The sequence below is a fragment of the Gobio gobio genome, assembly GCF_949357685.1.
Source record: "Gobio gobio genome assembly, chromosome: 12".
In the NCBI taxonomy this organism is placed as follows: Eukaryota; Metazoa; Chordata; class Actinopteri; order Cypriniformes; family Gobionidae; genus Gobio; species Gobio gobio.
Window position 1 is genome coordinate 41,413,855 of NC_137105.1, and position 27,617 is coordinate 41,441,471.

Genomic DNA, 27,617 nt, shown 5'->3' on the forward strand with positions numbered 1-27,617 from the left:
TTGGCCCGTAGGCACACACAACAGTGAGAGACCTATCCCCGAGCCGAAGCCGCAGGGAAACGACCCTCTCGTTCACCGGGGTAAACTCCAACACATGGCGGCAGAGCTGGGGGGCTATAAGCAAACCCACACCAGCCCGCCACCTCTCACCATGGGCAACTCCAGAGTGGTGAAGAGTCCATCCCCTCTCGAGAAGTGTGGTTCCAGAGCCCAAGCCGTGCGTGGAGGTGATTCCGACTATCTCTAGTCGGAACCTCTCAACCTCACGCACAAGCTCAGGCTCTTTCCCCGCCAGCGAGGTGACATTCCATGTCCCAAGAGCTAGTTTCCGTGTCCAGGGATCGGGTCGTCTAGGCCCCCGCCTTCGACTGCTGCCCGATTCGCTTTGCACCGGCCCCTTACGGTCCCTCCCGTGAGTGGTGGGCCCACGGGAAGGTGTCCCCACGTCGCTCCTTTGGGCTGAGCCCGGCCGGACCCCGTAATTGATGTTTTTTAAATCAAAGTATTTTTATTTCGAGAAATGTTTACTTCACTACATTCCACAGCATAATAATACTTTTTACTCCACTACATTTCATAAAACAAATCATTACTCGTTATTTTGCTTCTATTTTGAACTGAACGCAACAGCCATGCCTGATCCATGATCGAGCGGATTCTTTTCAATGAACCTAAATCGGTCCGCAAATCGCACTGAACTATTCATTTGCGAATTGGACTGTTCTCGAGTCAACAACTCACTGGTTCAATGAACCGTTCAGAGTTAACCTCCAGTTAACTGCTAATTTTTGGTCAGACTTGTGAATACAAAGAACCGGGAGATCCTCGGAGTTCGAATCTGCGTGACTGATGGCGCGAAAATTAAATTACAAATTAAGAATTTTAGGATTGATTATTGTAAATGAAAATTGTATTTAGGCCACGACTTTCAGTTGTTTGTAATGCTTGAATACGGGCATGTCTATTTCACTCTCAAAATGCACAACATGCCATTAAAATAACGCAAATTATTTAACATGCATTTTTCCCTGCCAATAAAAATTATATAAAACTAGTATGTTTGCATAGCGTTCATTTTAAAATGTTATGCATTGAGCCGTATGTGATGTCTGTTTTTATTGTTTGTCAACACACATTACATATGTATCTGCATCCACTAATCTTCCTTACTGACTTCTGGCTACTCACAATTCATAATAATAATAATAATTCATAATTATGTTAAACCCGGCAATTCCCCCTCCCCCAGGTATTTTGAGTAGTAGGATTATATAAAATTAATGTAAATGAATACAAGTACATGCAATTACAAAATAAACATTCATTGACCAGTACTTTTTTACTTTTAATACTTAAAGGGTTAGTTCACCCAAAATGAACTTTTAATTACTTTACATAAATATCAAATACTTTTGTAGTTTTACGCAAGTAAAATTGGAAAGGAGTAGCTAAAACTGTTACTGGAATAATTTTTTATTAGGGTATCTGTACTTTTAACTCAGGATTTACACTACTTGATTTGTGATTTGTCCACCACTGGATAATCAAACTAAACCATAATCACAAATTCAGTTTTATTTTAATTCATGCAGCTCTACAATTTACTGCACATTTTCTTTTTTAAGTCAGTCAATATGGGTTGTAAAATCACATGAGGGTGCATAAACATTAGTTTTTTGGTGAACTACACCCCTTTAACATTGCTACTGTATAAGAGGACAATCCCTTGTAAGCTTCCACAGAAGGAAGGAAGAGGGGGCTCAGCTGGACCGGATGGCAGCCCAGGACAAGCAGCCAGGAAGAGGCCCCTGAACCAGAACACCACAGCCATCTGCGGTCATTTCATTAAATGTTTCATCTGGGATTGGACATGTGGGTGGGGTGCTGTTGATAACCAGTGTGCTCATCACTAAAACAAGGGCAATAACCACTCTAGTCTAATCACACCAGTCTGACTTGTGAGTACATGTTGCATTTAAAAAAAATTGACCATCGGCATAAAGTAGCTTTTCGGCTTTCCTGTGGCTCAAACAGTAGAGCATTGCGCTAACAATGCCAAGGACATGGGTTCGATTCCCAGGGAAAGCAAGAATTGACTAAAATGTAAAATGTGTACCTTGAATGCAATGTAAGTCGCTTTGGATAAAAGCGTCTGCCAAATGCATAAATGTAAAGTCTGTTCCCACACTGCAGCCTATACAGGCTAAAATCAGCCCACTTAGACAGGAAGAGGAAACAGATATTTAAAGTGACCAATCACAGTTTGCTTTTTACACAGCTTTTAAGGGCTGGTAAATATAATTCTTAGAATAAATGAAAACCTGCTGAAAAGACCAGCACAAAGGGCCAGGATTGTATTCCCATAGCTCAAACAGCAGAACACGGTGCTTGCAATGCCTAGGTTATGGGTTCGATTCCGAGGGAATGTGTGAACTGATTAATAAAGAGAGTATACCTTCACCTAATTCTCATTTGTTCTTTAATTCCCTCTTCACACAGACAAACACACACTAAAGTCACCTGTGTACATAGCGCTGCTGATGGATGGAGTGGATAGCGAGCACCATCTCCGCCACGTAGAACTTGGACATGTCCTCCGGGAGTCGGTCCTCAAATTTACTAAGCAAAGTCAGCAGGTCGCCGCCCACATAATAATCCATCACCAAGTACTGCAGGAGGAGACATTATCATCTCTTATCACACAACACCATTTAATTACACAAACACTGACTCAGCAATTCATAATATCAACCAAAAGACATCAAAGAGTAGGATGATTAGCATTTATTTATCACACAACTACACAGAATGCTTTGTGTCGTAACATGCAGTCCTCTGGATTAGTGTGTTTGAGGACTGCGCTATCAAAGGTTGAGTTACAAATAATCATCATCAGTCACTCTGATAAACATGACATTTTAATCATGGTCAATTTTTCTTTATTTCCTTGACTATTTAAACATAACGCATAATTATATATTAAATTACATTATATATGCCATTCCATTTATGACTGCAGTTAAATAAAGTAATTAAATAATTCTATAAATGAAAAGACTTAAAAGGGACAGTTCACCCAAATACGAAAATTAGCCCATCATTTACTCACCCTCAAGCCACCCTAGGTGTACAGTATATGACATTCTTCTTTCAGACGAATACAATTGGAGTTATATCATCGCCGTCACGTATTTTTACGATTCTGTATTACAATTACAATATACAATATAATACAATATTATATAATAAATGTATTCATCTGAAAGAAGAATGTCATATACACCTAGGATGGCTTGAGGGTGACTAAATTATGGGGTAATTTAAATTTTTGGGTGAACTATCCCTTTAATTTAATAGCTATGCTTACAGGTTCTCTCTTGATAACTTAACTTTTAATTAATTACACCAAGAATGGATGTTATTTATATATTAACGGTGTTATTTTTTACATAAAATAAGACATTTTTGTTAATTGAAATAAAGCTGAAATAAATGATGATAATATATGATGAACTTTTTATTTCAGTTAGTTGCCAAGGCAAAAATCACATTTTCGTTCAATTTTTGAGTATTAAAATGACTAAAACTTAAATTAAATCAAATTAAAGCTAAATATAAATGTTTTAAACTTAAATATGACAAAAATGTCACGTTACCTAAACTAAAATAAAAGCCAATTTAAAATATTAAGAAATGTTATAATAGTATACAATGCATACTAAAATTACTATTTTAAAATTTGATAAATGATGGCTAAAGTTCAGTAGCATGCTATGAAAATAAGTGCATGTAGGGATGGAGATACACACCAGGTAGTTGTCATCCTGGAAAGCGTAATGCAGGGTGGTGATCCACTGACAGTCTCCATTCACCAGGACGTTCCTCTCTTCTCGGAAACACGCCGTCTACATAAATTGCAAAGAGAAATCAAAACATTAAAAAGAAAATTGTATATGTGCTATGAAAAACATATAAAATCAAATGGACACAGCAGCCCAGTTACTTTCATAAAGTCTTTCTGTGCAACTAGTTCTTAGCATTTTATTTTTCTCAATATGTCCCTTATTTTCAATGAATTGTGCATCTCTAGTATTTATTTTTTTGTCCGGGGTACAGAAACATTGGGTAACTCATTCAATGAACTGAACTACATCCAGTGCAGTGATGATGTCCATGGCTTTCCCATTTCAGATGTTAGTCTTCTATCTGTTTGAATTGGGACTCTGGACATGTGAGAAGGAATAAAGAGAGCCCAGTGAAGCTCAAAGAGGATTACTGACAAGCCAAAGACACAAAAGTTCTCCTGGCATGCCTCTGGGAGGCCCGTGGGCACTGTCAAGACTGATCGGGTTGAAACTGGGGCAAGAAAGAGTAGCTGGAGTAGAAAGGAAAAAATGACCTTGTGATTACATAGACTTCAATAGACAGGTTTGATTGCAGTCATCAAGAAGAAGCAGCTTGACTAGAAGCAAGAAATGGGAAAGACCCTATGGAAAGGCCGGTTGCATAAACTGCTTAGTCTTTAAAGTTATTCATCTAATTGTTTTGTCTGTTACATAAAATGGTAGCTTGGTCTAATTGGAATTAGAAAAGTAAGACTAGTGGCTAAGGGCATGAAACTTGCCCTTGGACTCTAGACTAAGAAAATGACTCAGGAGCCATTGGTTCTTAAAAACCAACACAACTTTAGGTACCAAATGACAGAATTGCTCAATATAGATGGATTTATGGCTGGGCAATAAAACGATAATTATCGCAATATAATTTTCCTCGATAAAATGATAACCACGTTCAGGGTTTGACATTAACTTGTTTGCTCACCAGTCACTGTGGCTAGTGGTTTTCCAAAGTTACTAGCCACAATTTTGCTGTTTCGAAATTACATTTTATATGATTAAAGTTGACTTTGGCATGCTTAAATTACTTGATTTTGAGTCATTTTGCTTGATTTAAAACCCATTCAAACAATCAAATGCAGAGTGATCACCCAAATCAAGACTACATTGTATATAAGCTGGTATGTGCAGGCGGGCAAGGGGTGGGCAATATGAGCATAGGCTTATATGTGAAATTTATTTTTGTTAGGCTATATAAAAAGGACAAAGAAGCAACTGAGCAAATTACAAAAACAATAGTAGATTTTAAAAAAATGTTTTAGATACAGTAGGTTTATTTAATATGTATACATTTATTTAACATCTGTAGTTGTGTGATTAGCATTAATGACAGACAGGTATTTAATTGGGCTGCTGAATGCATGGATGTAATATTCTGACACACATCCAGTTATTAGCCACCCGTTTACATACACTTAAGCCATAACCAACTGTGTTCATTCATGCAAGATACTCCACACGATGGACATTTTGGCTGCGTTCACACTGCAGGGCTTAATGCTCAATTCCGATTTTTTGAAAAAATGCAATTTTTTTGCAAGGCCGTTCACATTTCCAATTAAATGCGACCTTTTGTGATCTCCTGTGTGAACGTGAAATGACCCAGAAGTGACCCGCATGCGCAGAAGAGTACTCAACGGTCAACGACGTCACTTGTTGTTTACGGAAGTAGCCAAATATGGGTGTCAGCATTGGAGTTCGTTTAGCTTTATTAAAGTTATTTTCGCAACGGAGCCAGCACCATTACAACCTTCTCATGTTAAGAAGAAAATTAAAAAAGAGGAGGAGAGCAAGGTTTTTGGCCATGGCGTTTTGTGGAGCAGTGGTAGCAACGTCGGTACAGAGAAACGTGTGGGTGCGGAGTCGCAGCCAGGAGTGGTGGGATACTGATGTGAGTGGCTTTACTGATACCGAATTCGTCAGTAACTTCAGAATGACCAGATCCACCTTCAATTATGTTTGTGAGCGCCTTCAACTAACTTTGTCACGGGAAGAGACACGTCTGCGTACAATGATAACGTTTGTCGCGTATCAACGACGTGCGGGTCGGATACATGTGACCTGGCTCAGACTGAAGACGCATTTCAAAAGATCGGATATGTATCGGATTTGGACCACATACCCAAGTGGCCTGGGTCGCATTTGAAAAGATCGGATCTGTGTCGTTCAGACTGTCATGAAAAGATCAGATACAGGTCGCATAAGGGCAAAAAAAATCGGAATTGGGTCGTTTCAGCCTGCAGTGTGAACGCAGCCATAGACATCTGTGTGCGTGTTTATTTGACTATTCAGGCACAAGGAGAACTGATCGCGAGAGAGCGCTTCTGTTGTGTGTCATTCAGCACGATTCCGCCTATCCCGCCTTCACTAACTGCAAGTTAAAGCTACACTGTGTGATATTTTCCCCCATCTAGCGGTGAAAAGGAATATGACCATCCAGTGAATATTAGTTCCTGTTCCTCTCAATTCCGATTTCGTTTTAACTCCTACGGTGGCCGATTTAGTCCAAGATTAACATGGCTTCCAGTTCGACCTCGTCCACATTCAACACGGTGCCATCGAGTGTTAAAACGCGAAAGGCGAAGCTTGAATTTACGGGTATGTCCCTCTTTGGCTAATGTACTTTCAAGATGGAGGGGCAACATGGCGACCCGCATTCGAACCCCTCACCCGTATGTATTTTCAATGGCATTTTATAAACTTACGAGAATACTTTATTACTTGAAAGAAGTAAATATACATTAATGAGCACATTCTTAGCTAAAAACACTTCGTTCTTTCAAAAATATATAAACTAAAAAAGTTACACAGTGTAGCTTTAATCGATAAAGAATTGTAATTGAATTGTGATACGACGGTCTGGCATTTAATTTGGCTGTAGGCTGAAATTATGTTCAACCCGCCAAAGTGGCTAGTGGGAGTGGCTGCCTTACCCGCCACAGCTGAAATCTACCCGTGTCTGGCGGACATTAATGTGTTTGTAATGTGTAATGTGTGACATTAATAATTTGATAAATGTTTGATATAATGTTCCTGCGCTCATTGTTCAATCGGTTCAATAAGGTTTATTGTTCAATCGACGATTTGTTTACTCGCAGAACGGTCTCGGTCACACAACCACTAAACAGCACTGAGATCCAGTGAGAAGCGAAGAACACAAGTGTCTCTAGGATTTAAACTAGTTTAAAACCAGATAAAACGGCGCTGACAAACGGGAGAAACACGGTGCATAACGATACAGTAGGGATGGAACGATTTTACCTAAAATCTAAATCTCGATTAATTGAAAGTTTTCCGATTAATCGATTACGATTAATGAACGCTTATTTTTCTTTCCTTTTTTTGCCCTCATAGTTCACTGATAAGGTTTGTCCTGTAAATATGTTCAACTATTAAAAGGTGGGATATTTTCTTTCTAATGAAAGTGCATTTCTTTGTGTTCTTAAAATACTTGACGGAAACAACTAGTTATTGCCTATGGGTCGTAACGTTTCTTACAGATGTCTGTTTGTTGTACATCAGATACAGATAAATTAGCACAGTAGGCCTACATTACATTTATTTGAATGCATTAATGAGCGAGTGATTGTGTGAAAGAAAGCCTTTATTACGAAGCTGTGGTTTGTACTTACTTCAAAAGGTAGACAAATCCATGCTATAACGGTTGAGTTTCTAAGCTATTTTAGTGATAAATCACTGGACAGCGTTGACAATGAGTTTCTACACTCCTCTCTGTGCGTGACCTTCACATGATGTGCAAGCTATTGTCTGTATGAGTGTTCGTGTGCCACAATATATCACATCCAATGGTCTAAAATCGCTTCAATGTTCAAACGGGCAAGCCTTAAAACACATACAATGGACAAAGTTTTGTGAGGACGCAAGTGAAAGTGATCTGGCTTCGGGGCTCTCTGTGCGCGCCGTCTGTGTGTGCGTGTAGCAGCGCAAATAAGAACGGCGATTAACATACCTGTATAAACAGTGTAAAACCTGCAATTACCATAGTAATTCTGAGCATCCAGACTGTATAAACAAAGATAACTGCTCCTAAATCTTTCAGTGCGTCTGCAAACTGCACTTGATGTGACTGACGGGGAAGAGTCAAGTGACTAAAACCAAAATAACTGACATGGGAAAATTACGTCGTTTAGAGGTTCAGAATTTCAGTTTCGATTACTTTTCGATTAAACGTCCAGCCCTATGATACAATCAGAAGGCTTTTCATCTACGAAATCGCATTTATCTTGGATTTAATGTAGTAACACTAACTGCAGCAATGGTTTTGTGGCAGAAATGTGGGATATTTAATGCCTTTAAACTTTAAAGAAATAAAGATAACATTTATCTTACATAATTTTATCGTTTTGTCCATGTCGCCCAGCCCTAGTTGTAAATTTTTTTTTTTTTGGGGGGGGGGGGGGGGGGGGAGCATTGTTTGATAAACAATCAGTCAATAATAAGACTAATATATTAAAGTCTGTACATATAATGGTGATTCATGGTTAATTTCAAATCAGACATAACCAAAAAAACAACAACAATTTGTGGATCAGTGAAGGACACAATAATAGATCTGAATGATTCACTGAATGAGCGAGTCTGATTGAGCGCTAACTTCCGTGAATCATATCGACTGAACCTGTTCATAAGAGTCATTTGTTTGTGATTCAGATGTATATTCCATTCACATGTGCTGCCAACTACATTTTAAATTGTTGCTAGTTTTTATTTGACATTTGCAACCATTTTAGTTGAAGCCCTGAAAGATCTATCAAACTAAGATGCCCCATGAGTAGACATATCTTTACCTCGGCCCTCTTCAGCATCTCCCACTTGTTGAGGATCTTCATGGCGTAAACACGCTCGGTGTGTTTCATCTTCACTACAGCAACCTAGACAGATGAGATGAAGAGTTAGCCAACGTACACAAACAAATTAAAACTCAGCATGATTTAGAGACTGTTGGGAATTTGACCATTTTTATTTTCCTCATTTATTCATCATATGCACTCATGGCCCACTTAGACTGAAAGCCCACAGGGAAAGAAACTCTGAATGAGATGCTTTTGATCTCTGATGCATCTGAAAATCAGAAAAAAGGAAAAGCTTTGAGACTGGAAGACTGCTGACTTTTTGCCTAAAAAGAGAGACGGCGCACAAGAACTGGCTAATTTAGGCCACAAGTCTGCAGCGCACTAAAAATGACAAGAGTGTGAGGTCTTTCCTTCAGGGGGAGTGACTCAATATTAGGATAGGAACAGTTTGGAGGAGTGTCTTGTTGGAGGTTATTCATGTGGGGTGGGGAAAGCCAACACCCTGCCAGCAGGAAGACACACACATATGAATGCAGAGTTAATGCAGTGATGGACTGTCATATTGCTATTGGTGACTACCATCAGCAAATAACATGTTATTGAAGATCCCAAGATCATTCTACATTACAAACTACTCCGGTCTATCAAATTGGTCTATCAACGTGTGTTAGGGTCATGATTTAAAGGAACACTTCATACAAAAATTCACCCCTATTACTTTCTTACTTGGAAGACAAGAGATTTTTTGCTCATTCCCATATATTGATTTTTAGTGATCAGATTTAATAAATAAAAAAGACATATCCTATATACATCTATATGACTCTTGAACTACTTATTTGAAGTCATACAGTAGCTTTGTGGGAAGAAAAAAATTAAATGATGACTAGAGGTTGACCGATTGATCGGTTTTGCTGGAACAATCGGTTATCTGCAAAAATCCATACAGATTTTTCCAAACCGTTAGTATAGTAAAATTCCCATTTTTTCGCTAACATTAGTAGTACCTCAAGAGGTTAAAACAATGTGACAAAAATACATGCATGCAAGCCCAACCCAAATGTTTCATGGCACAACTGTTACCATCTATTTGCATTAGTTTATATCCAGCTGGGACAATAAATCGATGCAAAAATTAATCTGGATCGTTTCTGAGATTTTCCGAATGCATCGCAATTCTTTCTCGAATAGATTCTGAGCTTAGTTTTTAACAGCAGATGGCACTGCGTGCTTTATAAACTACCGTATCGTCTCTGCTTGCTTCCAATTCCGTACACACACCACTTGAACCTTCTATAAAATAATCATTCATAAGGTTCAAAAAGGTTGAAGTGGGCTGTTTACATAAATAAAATCGCATCAAAAAAAGCATTCTAAGACGCAAGTAAATTTTCAGACTCAGCTGAATGCACGAACATTCTTCCTCATGAGCATGAGCATGCGTTAAAGGTCCCATGCAGTGGATTTTTTTTTTATTATTTTATGTTTCCTGAGGTGGACGTATATTGTTAGTATGATTTTTACATAAAAAAATTTCATAATTTAGAAATAAAAGGCATTTTTTCTATCCTGATATTAGCCCTCTGGCTTGAATGCTCTGTTTGAAGGGTCGTGTCTGCTGTGAGACTGCAGTGAAAACGCCCACTGTTGTGATTGGCTGACATCTTTGCATTTGAAATGAGTATTAGATGTTGTGGCGGAGGGGGCATGGTTTAGCGAGGTCTGCACGCACTGCCAGAGAGAGACGGACTGGGCACTCATGGACCAGAGAGACGGAGAGCTGGAGAAAGATTGCTGAGAAAGTTATATTGTACCGAGTTGTTGAGAGCGCGAGTTTATTTTGTTTGTATCTGAGAGTTCTGAGTCCCAGTCACGCCCACCCTGTCGTCTTCCTCCTTATTCTACGAACTTTGTAACATGTGGAACCCCTCTCGAATACGTTTACTACGTTTTACCATTACAGCTGTCGAGATGAACGAATCGTGAAAGTGTTGATTATAGCATTACTTTTAGATCTTTACCCATCACATGAAAGGCGGCAATGATGAGCATTGAGTAACGTTAGACACACAGTCTGTTGATCGCGTGAATGCAGTGTGTGTAGATATTTAAAGATGGCCGTCTTTAAGCATGACTGTTTGGATTTATATGAAATGGTAACACTTAACAAAAAGAGGGAATAGGAAGGCGTTCTGGCGGAAGCTAGATATTTTACTATATAACATTTTAAATATGTATATTTTTCGTACACAAACGCATCGCTTTACTTCAGAAGGCCTTTATTAACCCCCCCCGGAGCCATGTGGATCAAAAGTTATACGAGTTTGAGGATAAGTACATTTTCATTTTTGTGTGATATAAGCCTTTGAACCGAACAGGAGCCATTCATAAAAGTATATTATAAATATCTCTGTGTGATCCAAGTGTTTGCCCCATGACTTATGTATGCGTGACCTTTGTTATTCTGATATCTTCTGTCCACTAGCTATTTGTGACCGCCCAGTCGGCTAATGTTAAGTGGAGTCATGAACTTCCCTGTACTTTGCCTCGCTGCTCGGGACACATCACATGATGTGTGTTTACCCTTAGTGGAGGAACAGTGTTCCCCTCACGTGGACTCACACTCGCATACCTGCCCACAGCACAATGTGCTGCTTCAGCAAAGAACGCAGTACAAACTGTAACTTTGCATAGTAAGGGCAAATTAGGAGCCCTGCTGCTGTTTTTGGTTTTTCGACCTCCTTTGATGTTCTCTAGAGTGTGTTTGTGCATGTATCAAAGTATTTGAAAAGTACACTTTGACGTCAAACTCAAACGGTCTTAAATCACACACATGCTTCTTATCTACAAGGCTCCTAACCGAAGATAACTGACCTCATTACAAAAACAAACTGAACCCTGAGTGCTCAGAAACCCCCAATTCCTCCTCCCACGGTGTCTCCTGTCCTCTTTCCCTCTCTCCTTTTTTAGACACACACTTCCACAAAGGCAGTCAGCTTGACCTGATTGAAAATTCAAGGGAGGTGCATGGAGAAGGAGAAAGAGCGGGTGACCAAAGTGGACGCTGCAATGCGATTGTCACAGACACACTTGTGTCCAAATAAGAGATAATGTACGTAAGCCACAAGGTCAAAGGTGAGAGTAGATGGAGTGATTCTGATGTAAAGATCTATACTGGTGCTAAGCAACTGTGCAAACCCGAGGACATGGAAGGGGTTGCATCATTCTCAATATGCAATGTAAAATTCAAAACTGGCTTTGAGTTTTATTGCACAACTTAGAGTGTGACGCAGGGCTCAACAAATCTGTGATACTGGTCCAATTGGATCAGTAGTTCAGCTTTTTACTTGATTTTTACATTTCCCCCTATTTGTTTTTTTATTCTCTGTAGTTTTGCTTCTTACCTGTAATTTTATTTTTATTTGACTATCATTAGCTAAATAATAATAAAATAATAATAAAAATAATAAAGATTACATTCATTTAAAAAAAACTAAATTGCTTTTACAATTTCCTGCCCATTCTACCGGAGACTTCCAAGACGGTCATAATCTATTTTTGTAGATCATCATGAAAAGAGAGAAGAAAAGAAAAAAAAACTAAATGGGACTTTAATGCAAAAAATACTACTGTAAAAGCATGTTAATTGTTTAACAATAAGTTTTCTTACTCTATATGGTGAATAACTAATAGATCCAACCTTACATTTAATGCAATTTTACAGTAAAATACTGTTAAACATACAGTTTTTGGACGTGAAAAACAAGTCACTGTATAATTTACAGTAAAAAAAAAAGTGACATTCCCAGAATTCCCTGCATGACACTCCACATTTTATGCATTTTCGTTGAAATAACGGTGGTTTCTTAGTTTCTTCTTATCAGTTGTGTACATTCTGGCTTTATGTTACATCAAATGACGTTAAATTAATATTTATTGCATTACCATGATGGTGTTTTGAGTTTGTGTGAATGACACTGTGCACCTTTTGTATATTAGTATTCTTATAAAAGCTGCTTGTAATGAGCTTTTTTTATTCATGTGACTCATCACCACCTGTTTTTGGTGGTTGTCAGTGTATTACAAAAGGTACAAAACAGGCATTAGTACTTCAATAGGTTGGTATTAACATTGAGTTAATGAAATCCATGTTACTGTAAATTTAAGTTAAATCTGTAAAACCTAAAATGTTGCTACTATATTTTTTTTTACAGTATTTTATAGTTTTGGCAAACACAGCTGCCATTTTTTACAGTGTATGTCAGATAACTTTACTTTGAGAAAGTCTATATCTGTAAAATGTACAAAATAATTGTCAGTAAGTAAGTGAATAAATAAATAAATGGTTTATGTTAAATTAATACAACATCACTGAAACAAGAATATAAATGATGAATGCTGACCCATTAGGACAAGCGAGTCCTGTGAACAGTCCCAGGTCATTGGACCATCCTTAGGCCCAATCCTAATTCTATTTCATACCCCTTCCCGTGCCCCTTTAAACAGAGTGGAAAGGTGTAGGGGTGAAAATATTCCCCTAAGAAATGGGACACCACTACTACACCATTAAGGCTGATTTATATTTCTGCATCGGACCTGCGCCATACCCTCTACGCCATCGTAAATCGATTTTCTTTTATACTTCTGCGTCCTTGTCCGCGTTGACATGCAGTTACACATGCAGAGGGAGCATGTGTATCCCTAAGGGAGGGGTTCTGGCAGACCAATCACAGCGCTTGAGGTCTGCGTAGAATTGACACGTTGTTACATTTTTGGAGAGGTGCACGTCAGGGTACGTCGTAGGCTACGCGTGCAACACACAGCCTACGACGTAACTATGGTGTACACTCGACACTGAAGTATAAATTGGGCTTTACACTTCATCATACCCTGTTTTTTTTTTTTTTATTAGTATCCTTTAACATTTAAACAGTATGAACAGCAATGAAGTGCATTTCTAAAAGAAGTCAGACGTGAGCATGTTTAACAGATTACTCACTCTCAACGTTGTTTTGCACTGTATTTGGAGTTAAGAAAATGGCGCTCGTTTTAAGTTCGAAAATGTATGAGCCTTCAAGTTTCCTAAGATGATACAGAATGATACAGAACATAAAAGACTGGTGGAACCGCTTTTCCATCGGGACAAACCGTTCTCTCTTTGTTTATTAAACGTTCCATTCTGTTCTGACCCAAGCCGGCTGGTATGGATATGATTTTGTTTTCTACTGTGGTGCTGCGATAACGGTGCTATGTAATACAAACGAGTCAGATGTTGCCTTGATAACGCAAGAGTTTACAGACGATATGTGTAAATAATAGGAGTGTAACAGTACACGTATTCGTACCGAACCGTTTTGGTACAGAGCTTTCGGTTCTGTGCACACGTGTACAGAACGGTTTCAGAATGCAATCTTTAACAGTAGGCTTGTTTTCAGAGCAGAACACACTTCAATCCGAGTTCCCACAGGAACATATTAAGTATTCAGTCCATTTTATTACGAAATTCAAACAATAAATGCAGTTGCGACTCTTTAATGTGCCGTGACTGAACACTGTATAGGCGCGTCAGTTCAAGCGGCCACGCGACGCGTGCGTGAACACGATCGATCATCTCTTCCTAAAGAATAAACATAAATGAACATCTGAAGGTATGTTGAGGATACATTACAACTTACTGTCACGTATCATATGTGGTGTAATCGCTCAATCAGTGTTTCAACAGCGGAAAGACGTCAATAACTGCTTGTTAACTAAATGTCATGTAGCATCTCATTTACCTCAGAAGTCATTTCAGATTCCACAATTTTATTCATTAGAGAAACTCTTTCACTAAATATATACACTATTTTAGCCTATATATTCATTATATTAGCCTATATATTCATTATATTCTACTTAACCTGTTAGTGATGCCTTGATTATTTCATGTATGTTTAAATAACGTCATGAAAATGACAGACACTGGGTATAAATGATATTTCAACAACAAATTGGAGAAAAAAGTTATTGCAAAAACTGCCTTATGTGAAGTTTACATGTTTGCATACTGTTATTTGAGTGTTGATTATTATACCTAAAAATAAATAGCAACTGAATGTAGGCTAATAGTTTGGGCTCTGTTGTTAACCTTTAATATTAATGTGCAATTAAGGGCTCCCTATATAGTTTACAGCAATATCTTCAATAAACTTTTAGTTATAATTTAAATTCATTTAAGGACAGACACAATTTTTTCTGTAAACCACTGTTTAATTTAGTATAACTGCTGTACCGAACCCGCACCGAACCGTGATTTCAAAACAGAGGTACGTACCGAACCGTCAGTTTTGTGTACCATTACACCCCTAGTAAATAGCGACTGCGTTATAAAGGATGACCAGATATTTCTTTGAACTGTATTATTAATTTGTGTTCACATCACTCAAATAGCACGTTTAGCAAGCTACGGAGAAACTGGCAGCCAGGCAATACATAAGTGACCAAACCCGAGTGGCAACATCACTACACGCATTCTTAGCAGCACGTCGGTGTATGCAGGGAAATTTCTCATACCCCTCCGTCCGAAAAAATCTTAGTTTGACCCCTACCACTCCAGCCAAAAGAGAACCAAAACACCCTTACCCCTTCACGTGAATGCACAAAACGAAGGGGTAGGGGAAAGGGAAGGGGTAGAAATGGGATTGGCCCTTAGTATTGAGCCTTGTGGCAGCTGAGAAACAGTTTCATATCTTTAAATGGATCAAAATTATCATCACTAGGCTCTTTGAGATACAATTACAGCCCTCTTTTGGTTCTAAACCTGATTTGATATTGGACAAGTCATCACCAAAACATAATGCTATTCAAGATGCTTTGGGGAAAACAGGAACCGTGCAATAATAAAACACTGGACTTCTGCCAGGACTCTGCACTAGGACCAGCATGTAGGTCTGCGAATCCGTCTCCAGCTTGTAGTTGGCAAACAATCTTAATTATGTCAGTGTACCTTCAGAGAACAGAAGCCGCCAACTTCACAAAATCAATATGAAGGACAGGGTCTGCATGTACTTTGACCTAATCATTCATTACATGAGTGATTCACTCAATACACAGATAAAGAGATCAGCGCTCATCCTCAACACGTAGAGCCCGGATTGTTTTGTTTGCCCTGTAGTGACTCACAGTGACGTTACGTAAAAAAATGTCTGCTTCAATCTAGTTCTCCTTGATTCCCCTCCCTGTTCAATATTTTCTTTCTTGTTCTAGTCAACAGAATAATTATTCAGAGTAAGTCTGAGGTGAGGCTAAAAGGAGTGTCATTTAAGTATGTCAACCACTAGACTCTACCACAAAAAGCTAGAGTTAGTTCAGTCCAAAAAATTATGTAGTTACAAACACTGATGACTTGCTTTTTTTCCGAGATGGACACTGTCAAACTCCAAAAAAAAGTTTATATGATTTTATTCAAAGTTTCCTAAAGTCATACATTCTCAAATCTCATTCACTTCCACCAATTTAACCTTGTCTTGCTAATTATTTATTGATATCAGTCAATAATTTCGTATTTTTCATTTTAACAAGTCGTGTTAACCCATTAATTGGTTATCCTGAAAATTTTGGGCCAAAATCTTAACATTGGTACATCCCAACAAAAATTAGATTTAAAAGCATTAATTTGAAGTAAAACTAGGGATGTAAAACTTCCGATTTTTCCGGAAGTGCGCCCGCGTGCACATACGCCTATATCGCAATAATTCGCGAACATGTCACTTGTGTGTTACAAACGGAAAGTGGAGAACTGAGGGAAGAGACGAGATACGCTGAAGGGAATGAAGTGCCGCTTTCCTGCGCGAGCTGAAGTTGCTCAAGCTTACCTCTCCGCACTGCACAAGCATAGATAGTGAGCGTTTGTTCAGCTCAGCTTCTCACGTGTTGGATCGGATGAAAACGAAACAGACTAACTTGTGACAAAGCCGAAATACTTCTTTTTGTAGCCTAAAGAAGAACATGCATGCACTTTTGAAATGAAATACTATCAGTTCTGTAGCCTATAGGATCATTTTAATTTTACCTTAAAATTACATTGACTTAATTTGATTTAAAAAGCAGTTAGATAAAAGTAGTTTTCTTCGTTGCACTAAACATTATTTGATTTAACATTTTGGAACAATTATATACTTTGGTTTTATTTAATTTCACTGGTAAATACTTTTTTTCTTTACACTGAATTTAAAAACAAATGCTGATTTAAGTAACATCTTTGTTTGGATTGCAGAATATGCAGTTGTTGCCTTTAATTTCACTTTTCAGCCTTTTAATTTCCAATTCAATTTCCCGTTCATTTCAGATTGCAAACTTGTTTTCACTAGCCAAAAGCCAATTTAGCCTGTTAAATACCAAATAAACATCTTGTTCATGTATACTTTAGTTCTTTTATTGTGTTTAAAAAATAAAAAATAAAAATATTCGGTATCGGAATCGGCCAGTTTTCTTGAAAAAAATCGGTATCGTAATCGGCCATGTAAAATCGTGATCGGTGCATCACTAAGTAAAACGCAAAAGAAAAATACGCATGGATAAATTGTTTACTATAATATCAATAATTATTTTATGACTTCAGTAAAACTTGGAATATTGCACAAGTGTCATATGGACTCTTTTGATACCGTGCTTATGCAAAAAAAAAGATTAAAAGCTTGCAATGACATTAGGTAGAAAAAGTGTCAATTTGTATATTATTTGACAGAACTATTCTTTCAGGCGGTCCTAAATTCCAGGCCTTCAGCTGGGACTACACCATCAATCATAAACAGGAAATGCAAGGGATTTATCTGGAAGTACATCCTGTAACGTTAGAGCCACAGGAAACGGCTGGGAAAGGGAACAAAACAGCAGCACCATGTTCACACATGAGCCTGAACGCTCTGAAACTGACACAAGCTGCAGCACAGGCAACAATAGCCTGGCTTGATGATAACAGAGAGACTGCAAAAACCCCCAAAGATCTGAGTCATCATTAGATCCACGTGACCAAAAAAAGCCCAAGGACTGAGAAGGAAGGGTTATTGAGGTCTCTGTGGCTGAAGAGGGGACAATGAACTGCACAAAATACGAGGAGTGAAACACTATTTTTACAAAAGTCACTCCTTAGAGACGGTTCTGGTTTCCTGAGCCTTTCCTGACAGCTGCACCGTCCTGCCCTGCTTCCTGTGCCACCACTGGCATTCCTGACAAGAATCTACGGTAAGGAGGAGAACTATAGATGGACAGATCTCTTCCAGTCTTATTCAGCTTCAAAATCAGCCAATGAGAAATCCTATATTCTTTTGTTTAAACGGAGTTAACTTCCGTTCATCTGAAAAAAAAAAGCAGAAATACTGAATTGGATGCATTTTCCCAAGGAAATGAGTCAAAGACAGAACATTCATTTACGAGGGAGGTGTAATGACGCAGCAGAAAGGTGACAGCAATGTTTCCCTCCTAATTATCTGATAATCTATTACCACATGATTGTTCATATTTCACAAAAATGTTCATTCCTAAAAATGAACATTCTGTCATTAATTTCTCACCCGCATGTCGTTCCAAACCCATCTTTGTTCATCACGAGAAGACAAATACGTTTCTGAACAAGCCATAGGCAACAATGTCAACGCAACTTTCAAGGCCCAGAAAGGTAGTAAAAACACCATTAAAATAGTCCATGTGACTCCAGTGGTTCAACCTTAATATTACGAAGTGAAGAAAATACTTTTTGTGCGACTTTATTCAACATTTCTTCTCGTCTGTTTAAATCTCCTACGCTGTTACTGTAGTAAACAGTGCAGCGCTTCCAGGTTCTACATCAGAACGCCGGCTCACTATTGGCCGACGCTGTTAAAATGAGCACCACGACGCATGTGTGTGATGCTGACACAGGAGCTGGCCAATAATGAGCCAGCGTTCTGATGTAGAACCCGGAAGCGTTGCGCTGTTTGAGACTGACATAGACGAGAAGAAATCCTTGTTATTTTTTTGTTTTTGCGCACAAAAGTATAGTCATAACTTCATAACATAAAGGTTGAACCACTGGTGTCACAAGAACTATTTAAACAATGTATTTACGATTTTCTGGGCCTTGCAAAAATTTGCAATTACGTTGCTGCCTATGGCTGGTTCAGAAACATCTCGGATTTAGGGCTGCAACTAACGATTATTTTAATAATCGATTAATCTGTCGATTCTTTCTTTGATTAATCGGATATTTAAAAAACATTAATTTCCAATCCTTTATTCAAGAAAAGAACTGACAGTGCAAATTCAGAGTGCAAAAAATCTTCAGAACATGCACAGGTTGCTACAATAAATCTATAAATCTTTTTTTTTCTAACAAAATGTTAGAACTTGTTCTCTACACTACACTCAGACGCACACACTCAAATACAAATTTAATGGGTTTAGTTCAATTGTAATGCATTAAGAATTTCTCTAAAATGTCCAAACCCATTATATACTCCTGGAGAAAACATCTACTGTATTAACCTATTAATATGAATGATATTAAATCCAGACACAGATTTAACTGCTGTGACATATTAAAAAATATTATATAACAATTAAATAAAACTACTCCTCCTAAAGAAGAACACAATGTCTTATTTTCAATGAATGATTTGCATTCTTTATAACAACTTGTCTCGTTTTTGTCTGTGAAAAATGTTGCTGATTAAAATACTGACAAATTATTTGTCAACGAAATTAACATAGCAACAGATTGAAAAATGAATGGGCCAAAAAAGGCAAGTGAATAAAAACGTGTCTTTAGTCTTGCAAACTATACCACCCCTGCTTTACTACTGTTATTAACAAGCTAACGCTAACTTGTCAAGCTGGATAACGAGTAAACAAGCACCAGAAGAGCTACTGGAGGGACGTCACGCTCCTCACTTCCAAAACGAAACAAAAGTGGGATTTTGTAGTGACTAATGCTGCCTTCACGTGCCATCGGAAATATGATGATTCCGACTTCTGAAGTCATGATTACGAGCGCATTGCATTCAAGTTTCAAAATGTGAGGGCGTTCATGTGCAATGTTTACCTAGGAAACTCGCATTTACGATAATTCCGAGAGCACGTGAAGGCAGCATTAACGTTACCCTGCTGTCGAACTCCCTTCCTCCTCATCAAGGACTCCAAGATGTTTTCGTTTTAGGTGCTAAATCACCACCGTGGTGCTCCCATGCCATGTCGCGTCGCTTTTGCTGCAATTAACACACTTTTCCGATGGCGCTTTTCGACTGGTACGATCGGCCTGCTTTTCCGCTGCGTGGTACGACGGGTACAGCTCGGCTCGCCCGCTTCCACTCTGCTTTGCGCTCAACCGTGCTTTCTTTATACTCAAACATATCCGCGTCTTATTGGCGGGCATAATAGTCGCACGACACAACGAATCGATAATGAAATTCGTTGCCAACTCGATTTTTAGCGATTCGTTGTTGCAGCCCTACTCGGATTATATCAAAAATATCTTAATTAGTGTTCATAAGATGAACAAAGGTTTTACAGGTTTGGAACAACATAAGGGTGAGTAATTAATGACAGAATTTTCTTTTTTTGGGTGAACTAACCCTTTAACTGTGAATTTTCAGTTTGCTGAAATCGTACCAGTCCCTTTTTTTGAAGTCGAACTAACAGACACATATTTTTATTTACTTTCTTTGAAGCAAAAAGTATTAGCAAATCAGACAAAAAAGACTTATGTAGTTAACAGCTTTAAGGACTACAATCCCTTGATGAATTGCAAATGACAATCCAATTATAAACAACAGAGAAACAAAACTAATGATTTGAAGATTTAAGCCCAATTTATACTTCTGTGTCGAGTGCAAGCCGTAGCTAGACGTAGGCTGTGTGTAGCATGTGTAGCCTACGGCGTAGCCGGACGTGCACCTCTCCAAAAATGTAACGACGCGTCAATTCTACATGGACTGCAAGCGCTGTGATTGGTCTGCCAGAACCAGTTATAATGCTCCCTCTGCAAGACGACACAGAAGTAGAAATGAAATTCAACGTGTAGCCCACAGCTACAATAAGACAGTATAAATCAGCCTTTAAAGATGTCATTAAAAATCAATTCCCCAGTGAAAGAAATGAATACCTCAAGAACTCAACTTATTCAGTTGAAAACAAAGGGTGTTCAGTTCGTTTCCCAAACTTCAATCTAATTCATTAGTGGTGAACAGGAGGATGAGAAAAAGGAAAATATAGGTGAGAAACAGTGATGGAAGACAGATTGGTAAAGAAAAGTGCACTGTGCTTGTAGTGAATAGTCCAAACGTTTTAGTGCAGGAACGAGTAGCACATTCCCCTGGCTGGCCCAAGAATAGCAGCCCAACGCCAGGCCGAGATCCCAGGGGAATTGGCAGGGAGAGAAGGGAAACTCAGATGAGAGGAAGGGGTTTGGTTTGTGGCTGCTGATAAGATGCTTGAGGGGGATATGAATACTTCTCTGATAGTTTGGGGTTTTCGTTGGACACACAAAATGGGTCATGAAAACAAAGCTTAGAAATACCGAAAACAAACCACACAATATGGCAAAGGCTGCAGTGATTCAGAGGTGATTTCCCTGCACTTTTAAACAAGCCAAAAAGGCAGCAAGGTTTCACTGAATTCCTTACCTCTCCAAAGGCTCCCCTGCCGATCACTTTGAGCATCTCAAAGTCGTCTCTATGAAGGCGCATCTCTTTCACAGTGGTTGTGAACGGCTTCACTGCAAAGAGAGACAGATATCATTAGTTAGCTCTCCTTTGAAATGGTTGTCAATGGAGAAAGACGCTGACACAGTCATGCTAAGTAGCCAAAACTTGAGCCCTTGATATGGATGCACCAATATTAAAACGCTGGCAGATACAGATAAGACAATTGACCTATTGGTCAAAAAAGCCACGCCCCCTTAGTTACTGTTGCTAACTTGGACAAACAAACTGAGTTGCTGACAGCTGTCAGTGTGAAAACCTTACCCCAAGTTGTTTTTGGATACAGAATGTAGATTCATTTAATTTACATTTCACCATCTTAATATGGAGAGACAGACAAATGTAGACCTTCGTTTGTGTGTTTTTGACCTCCACTATTAACGTTATATGACATGACAACAGTTGACAGCAGGGACTCACTAACTTTAACCGTAACTTAATGAGAGTATGACAACCAGAAAATCATCTCAGGATACCTGGAATCAGTGTTACAGTACCCCAGACACATCGTTTTACCATTTTTGTTAACGAGAGCTTCGGATTTTCCAAATGTTTCTCTATGGCGATGAAACCTAAAGATGTCCGAGTTCCGGTCCCTGTGCAACTGATACTCGACTGCCATTGGCTCATCTGCGTGCGAGCGGAGGGGCTTACCGATAGGTCAATTATTCTGTTATGGCCACTATTTACTACTTAAAACTGATTTTAAGTAGTAAAGAATTATAATGTATAGTATGATGAATGTATATTATTTTATTAAATTATAAGTGTATTTAGCAAATGGAAATGAGCATGCACAATTAAAAATACATACATTTTAAAAATGTATTTAAAAAAAAATTAAATGCATGCACAAATTAAAAATAAATGTACATACATTAATACTAAATAAAGTAATACATAATACATTTAATACATAAATAAAACAAAGCTAAATAGAAAAAAAGTGATATGGTACCAATATTACCCTAATAACATCATGATCTCAAAAGTATCCATGTGTGAGTATGTTGGTGATTGCCATCAAACGTAGCAGTAAAGTGATTAAAGAAACAACCTAAACAGTGTGCGATATATTTCATGTTGTCCAACTGTCATCCCTCCTGCTTTACGAGGCACTGCTGGGGGCCTGGCGAGCACCCAAGACACCGCTAAACCAGCCCGAACGCCTCGCCATATGTGGACAAACGCCGAGTCTCATGTAGTTACAAAAGGCATTTATCACTCAGAAGGGCTCTAAACTCTAAACACACGCCAGGCCTGTGCCTTAGCCGTTCAGACCGAACCGCAAGCTCGGAGCTGCATGGAAAGAACATCATCTGCTTTTAATGAGAAGATCCCTCGAAGTGGCCCAGCATCTATTGACAGCTTTATAGCCAGCATGCACGAGGCCAGCTCACTGGTTTGTCCCTCTCAAGACAGCAACAACAGAATAAAAAAAAAACCAAGTCAGACATTATCACTCATTTAGGAAGCTACTAGTATTAACAGCACTATTGACAACAGAAGTTTATAATGTTGACTTATGAACTGGTGGTGATCCACTGTATGTGTCAACACACTGACGACACAAAGTGGTTCTTCCTGTAAACCTATTCTCCGCCTTAGACGGGACTCTGTGAGCCATACGTGGAACATGTGATGCAAGTTGTCGTCTTCTGAGAATTAGGGTGTATAACTACTCCGCTTGTGAATCGCATGCCTCATACACAGTCCAGTTCCTTATGCTATTTGTTGATCACTAATCTGAATAGCAGTCGACTGATATAGAATTTTTTTCAATTATATATTTTACTATTTAGTAAAAAAAAAAAAATGAATAAAAAGAAAGTAAACACTAACCAATAGGGCACTCAATCGGGTAATTTGTGCACAATGAGAAGCATTTTTTTCTCAAATAAAGCCAAGGTAACACTACATTTTATACAGCACACAGTGAAAATGACATGAATACGAGGTAGTGGAGGAGGAGCAACATTTGTGTCACGTTTTTTTTAATGGTCCGCCTGGAAACAAAGCCACTGTAATACCAAACCCCCTCATCGAAGAAGAAAGCTGTCGTGTTTACAACTGTGACAATGAGAGCTTACCAGGATCAACTAAACAATGGATTTTCAGAAGTGTTGCGGCGCCATTGTTGCAGTAAACAATTTATTAAATGCACGGAGGTCTGTTATCGTAGGGACATCGACTTTATATTTAAACGCCCCTAAACATGACGCAGAATAAAACGAACTGTGATTGGTTGCTTTGTCGGTCAGATGTCCTCTTGAGCGGTCCCTGGCCAATGAAAGCTGCGATGAAGTCCAGAGCAGAAATGAATCATTACAAATAAATGTTAATTGGTACAAAAAACTGTACACTAGCATACACTAAACTTTTAAAAGCGCTCCATGGAGGACAAAAACAGCTTTTCATATTCAAAATTGTATGCTTTGTTTTTCACACATGTAATCTGATAATCCTCCCAGTCCCCAAATATAATGAGGCATTTCTCTAAGTCTCCAGGTCCACGTATTCTCAATTACAATAAACTCTCATCATTCACATCCTAAATGATTATGGCAACATCAGAACACCAGCTGCAGGACTGAAAATATGAAAACAAGCTGCTAGAAAAGTTCCGGCGGCCAAAAGAAACATGAAGGCAAAAGTGAAACTAACAATTTGAAGAAAAAGCATTGTGTGTGTTAAACTGGAAGCACAGGCTGGTCGTATAAATGCACACACACACCAACACAGTCACTAAGACGGTTTTGGAAGGAAAAAAAAGTACACTTTTATTCAGCGAGGATGGATTACATTTATAGAAATTGAAAGTAAAGACATTTATAATGTTACACAAGAATTCCATTTAACATAAATACTTTTCTTTTGAACTATTCATCAAAGAATCCAGATTTTTTTTTTTTAAACAATTTAACTGATTAAAATAGAAAACCGTTATTTTAATAATATTATTTCCCAATATAATTTGTACTATTTAAAAAAAAATTAAATGCAGCCTGTGTGAGCATAAAAAACTTCTTTCAAACACATTTTTAAAAAATCATACTGATTACAAATGGTATATAGACGGTTTCAACGGCAACAACATAAACAAACGTTGCTGCGCATGCGCGCTTTTGTGGCCCAAACTTAACTTCCGGTAGACGTTTGCAGAGATTCAATAACAGAGGCTGAGTTATCTTTCTTATGCGCTATCATCTTTCATTTTAATTGGGCAACATTATCTTAATTGACATGATTTTATTGTTTCAGTAGGTTTATTATAAATAATCTCCCATTTCTGTCTGCAATATAGAGTGGGGGAAACGCCCCCCTTAAAGGGTTAGTTCACCCAAAACATGAATTACATGAATTACTCACCCTCATGTCGACCCCAACCCGTAAGTCCGTAGAGAAGAAGAAATATCTTAAGCTGTGTTCCGAAGATGAACGAAGGTCTTACAGGTTCGGAATGCCATGAGGAAACATAAATCCGATCATTTATCCAGATGGCGACCACTTGATGTGAACAAATGTAAACTCGCTGTGTCCTGATTGACTGATGATCACGGTGATCGCATGTTAATGCCAAGTGTAAACGCAGCCAGAATAAGTTACCTCTAGATTATTTCTGATAACAAGCAAAATAAATAACAAGTAAATTACATTAGACATACAGTCTAAATTACATTAGACGCTGCTCTCGTATAACTGGGTATTTACGAAGCATTTAAGGCTTTTTGGTGAGTCGCACACACTGTTTTTGCGCTGGTGTCATATTCTCTCTGCTTGATCGTTAATATTTATATCATGTTATCCAAGAATAGTACGTCAAAAATTTGTTTCTACTGAGTAGTGCGCCATACTATCCCCTTGCCAGACCGATAAACAAACACAGACCGGAAGTTAACATCAGGCCAGGCGTGTAACCGTGGCAACGCGTGTGCGTCCGATTAAATCGTCTATAATTTCGGTTTGTTTGGTCCAGACCAAAAAACAAAAACAAAACATATAGTCCTGGTCCGCTTAGCGTTCACACTGGCATTTTTAACAGCGAACCTAAAGTTACCGAACCAAAGGCATAGGGATACGGTCACAACCTGATTGGTCGGCTTTTATGACGTATATTTTGCGACAGAGCTTGCTTACCGAACATTCAAAACAATGCTGTGTGCTGAATTAAACGCGATCATTTTATGCGTGTACATATGGTTTTATTTTTACCAGCTGAGAACTCCCGAAGAGCTCATAAAATGTTCAAAATGTTCAAAACATTCAAAACAGCAGCAGGATTTCCTCCGTTGTATGCAGAAACGAAGATCTGCATATATTGATGAGGCACTTTACCTCCTCGTTGCTCCACGTTTGCCCTCTACACATTTTGGATACACTGATCTTTCCGCGTCGTCAAATCAGCTGACTTGTAGTGGCATCTTGTGACAGCACGTCCTGTTTTTGGTTCGTTTACATGTCTTTGGTCCGTGTTGCGTTCATATGTCAATCGAACCGCACCAGAGTTCGTTTGGAAGCGGACCGAGACCCATCTTTTTAGCGGTCTCGGTCCACTTGTTTGCTGCGCACCAGGGTTCGTATGGCAGCGTTCACATATGTTCAAATGAACCGCACTAACTGAGCAATCGCACCAGGGTTCGTTTTAATCGAACCAAACATGACAAGTGTAAACGCACCCTAAATCAGATACAGGTTAGATGCAATGCGACCGCAGTCTGAACAGTCATATCGGAATTCATGCGACTTGTGCCACTCTGGATCAACATTCATCACAATTCTGCACTTGTGTCAGATTTTACAGTTGCGAAAGATAGTCAGTAAAAAGACAGTGATGTGTCAGAACTCGTATTACAGTGACAGCTCTATATACCAGCAAAACAGGAGGGCTCGTATCAAATGTTTAAAAACTCTGCTCTCTTTCTTCGCATCCTAGTTTTTGTTCTTTTTCATATTACCTGCGCAAAAATCAGCTGGCTTTCACGGCACATCACAATATAAATAAATGCATAATCGCTTCTTTTAATGTCATCCGTGTTTACTTCCGTACGACATCTTTTTATCATTCTTTGGCGCATGCGGGTCAGTTCAGGACCATGATCTATTCACATTGGAATATGATATTGGCCACATTTAAAACAACAATGTGAACAGCTATACACAAAAAATATCTGAGCAATAAATCGGATTTGAGCACTAAGGCTCGCAGTGTGAAGGTAGCCTAAGAGTTATTGTTTAAATGGTTCTGGCTGTCACGCTGCATCACTTCCTGCATCCAGAAGAGTTGTGCGGTTAGCATGCACGCTCCATTAGACGTGACACCGGAGCCCTGTGTACAAAGACTAAACTGTGCTGGATGAAGCATTGAACCATCATCCTCTAGTAAACCTGTCTCAACGCTACAGACACTGTAACATCACTCACTGTAACTGCTCTTCTTATTAATATCTTCACACGCATCTTACGATGTCTGCATGGAGGACACGCTTGACCTGACATATAAAATCTCCAGCTTTATGAGTTTAAAATAGACTGCTTTATCCCATGTGTGTCAGAGCGGAGCATCTCCAATCAATATGACACAATTAAATATTTAACAATGATGATGGGGTCACAGCTAAACTAAAGCCAAATAAAAATATTCTTCCCTATTATATGTCAAGTTTGGTAACAGTTTACAATAAGGTTCCGTGTTAACATTAGATAACTACATCATTTAAAAATGCTTTTTAAGCATTCATACATTTATTAATACATTACATTATCCATACATTAAAATCAGAAAAGTTGTATCTTAATATTTAATGGACCTGGGTTACTATAAACTAACAATAAACCATTTTTGCATTGTTATTAATGAACATAAACCGAGATGTATAAATACTATAACAAATGTATTGCTCATTGTTAAAGGTAGGGTAAGCAATTTGTTTCTCTAAATAGTGGTTGAAACTCTCCTTACATCCAGATCGCAATCAATAAATATTAAAACAAATACATATATCTGGATACATAGTCTACATTGTATCATTGCATTCGGACTGAATATTTTTGGGTCCAGAGACTATGTCCTATCTGCCTGTCAACATAGAGACTCGGATTTATGCATTTCTATGTCAACACTATCAACGGCAAAATGAATCCGTGGCAGTCGGGTGGTACAACTAGAGCTCTGTAAGTTGTTTATGTTCATTATT

General features: G+C 38.5%; 1 protein-coding gene across 2 annotated transcripts in view; it reads right to left on the minus strand.

The window, feature by feature from the left end:
• Positions 1-27,617, minus strand: part of cdc42bpb (CDC42 binding protein kinase beta (DMPK-like)) — a 110,274-nt gene that overhangs the window by 50,736 nt on the left and 31,921 nt on the right. For both annotated transcript variants that reach the window (XM_079831367.1, XM_079831366.1), the window contains exons 2-5: positions 21,346-21,437; positions 8,705-8,788; positions 3,810-3,905; positions 2,521-2,669 (exon numbers count right to left, since the gene is read on the minus strand). In XM_079831367.1, coding sequence (XP_079687493.1) covers positions 2,521-2,669; positions 3,810-3,905; positions 8,705-8,788; positions 21,346-21,437 — 421 coding nt within the window. The remainder of the gene's footprint in view (positions 1-2,520; positions 2,670-3,809; positions 3,906-8,704; positions 8,789-21,345; positions 21,438-27,617) is intronic.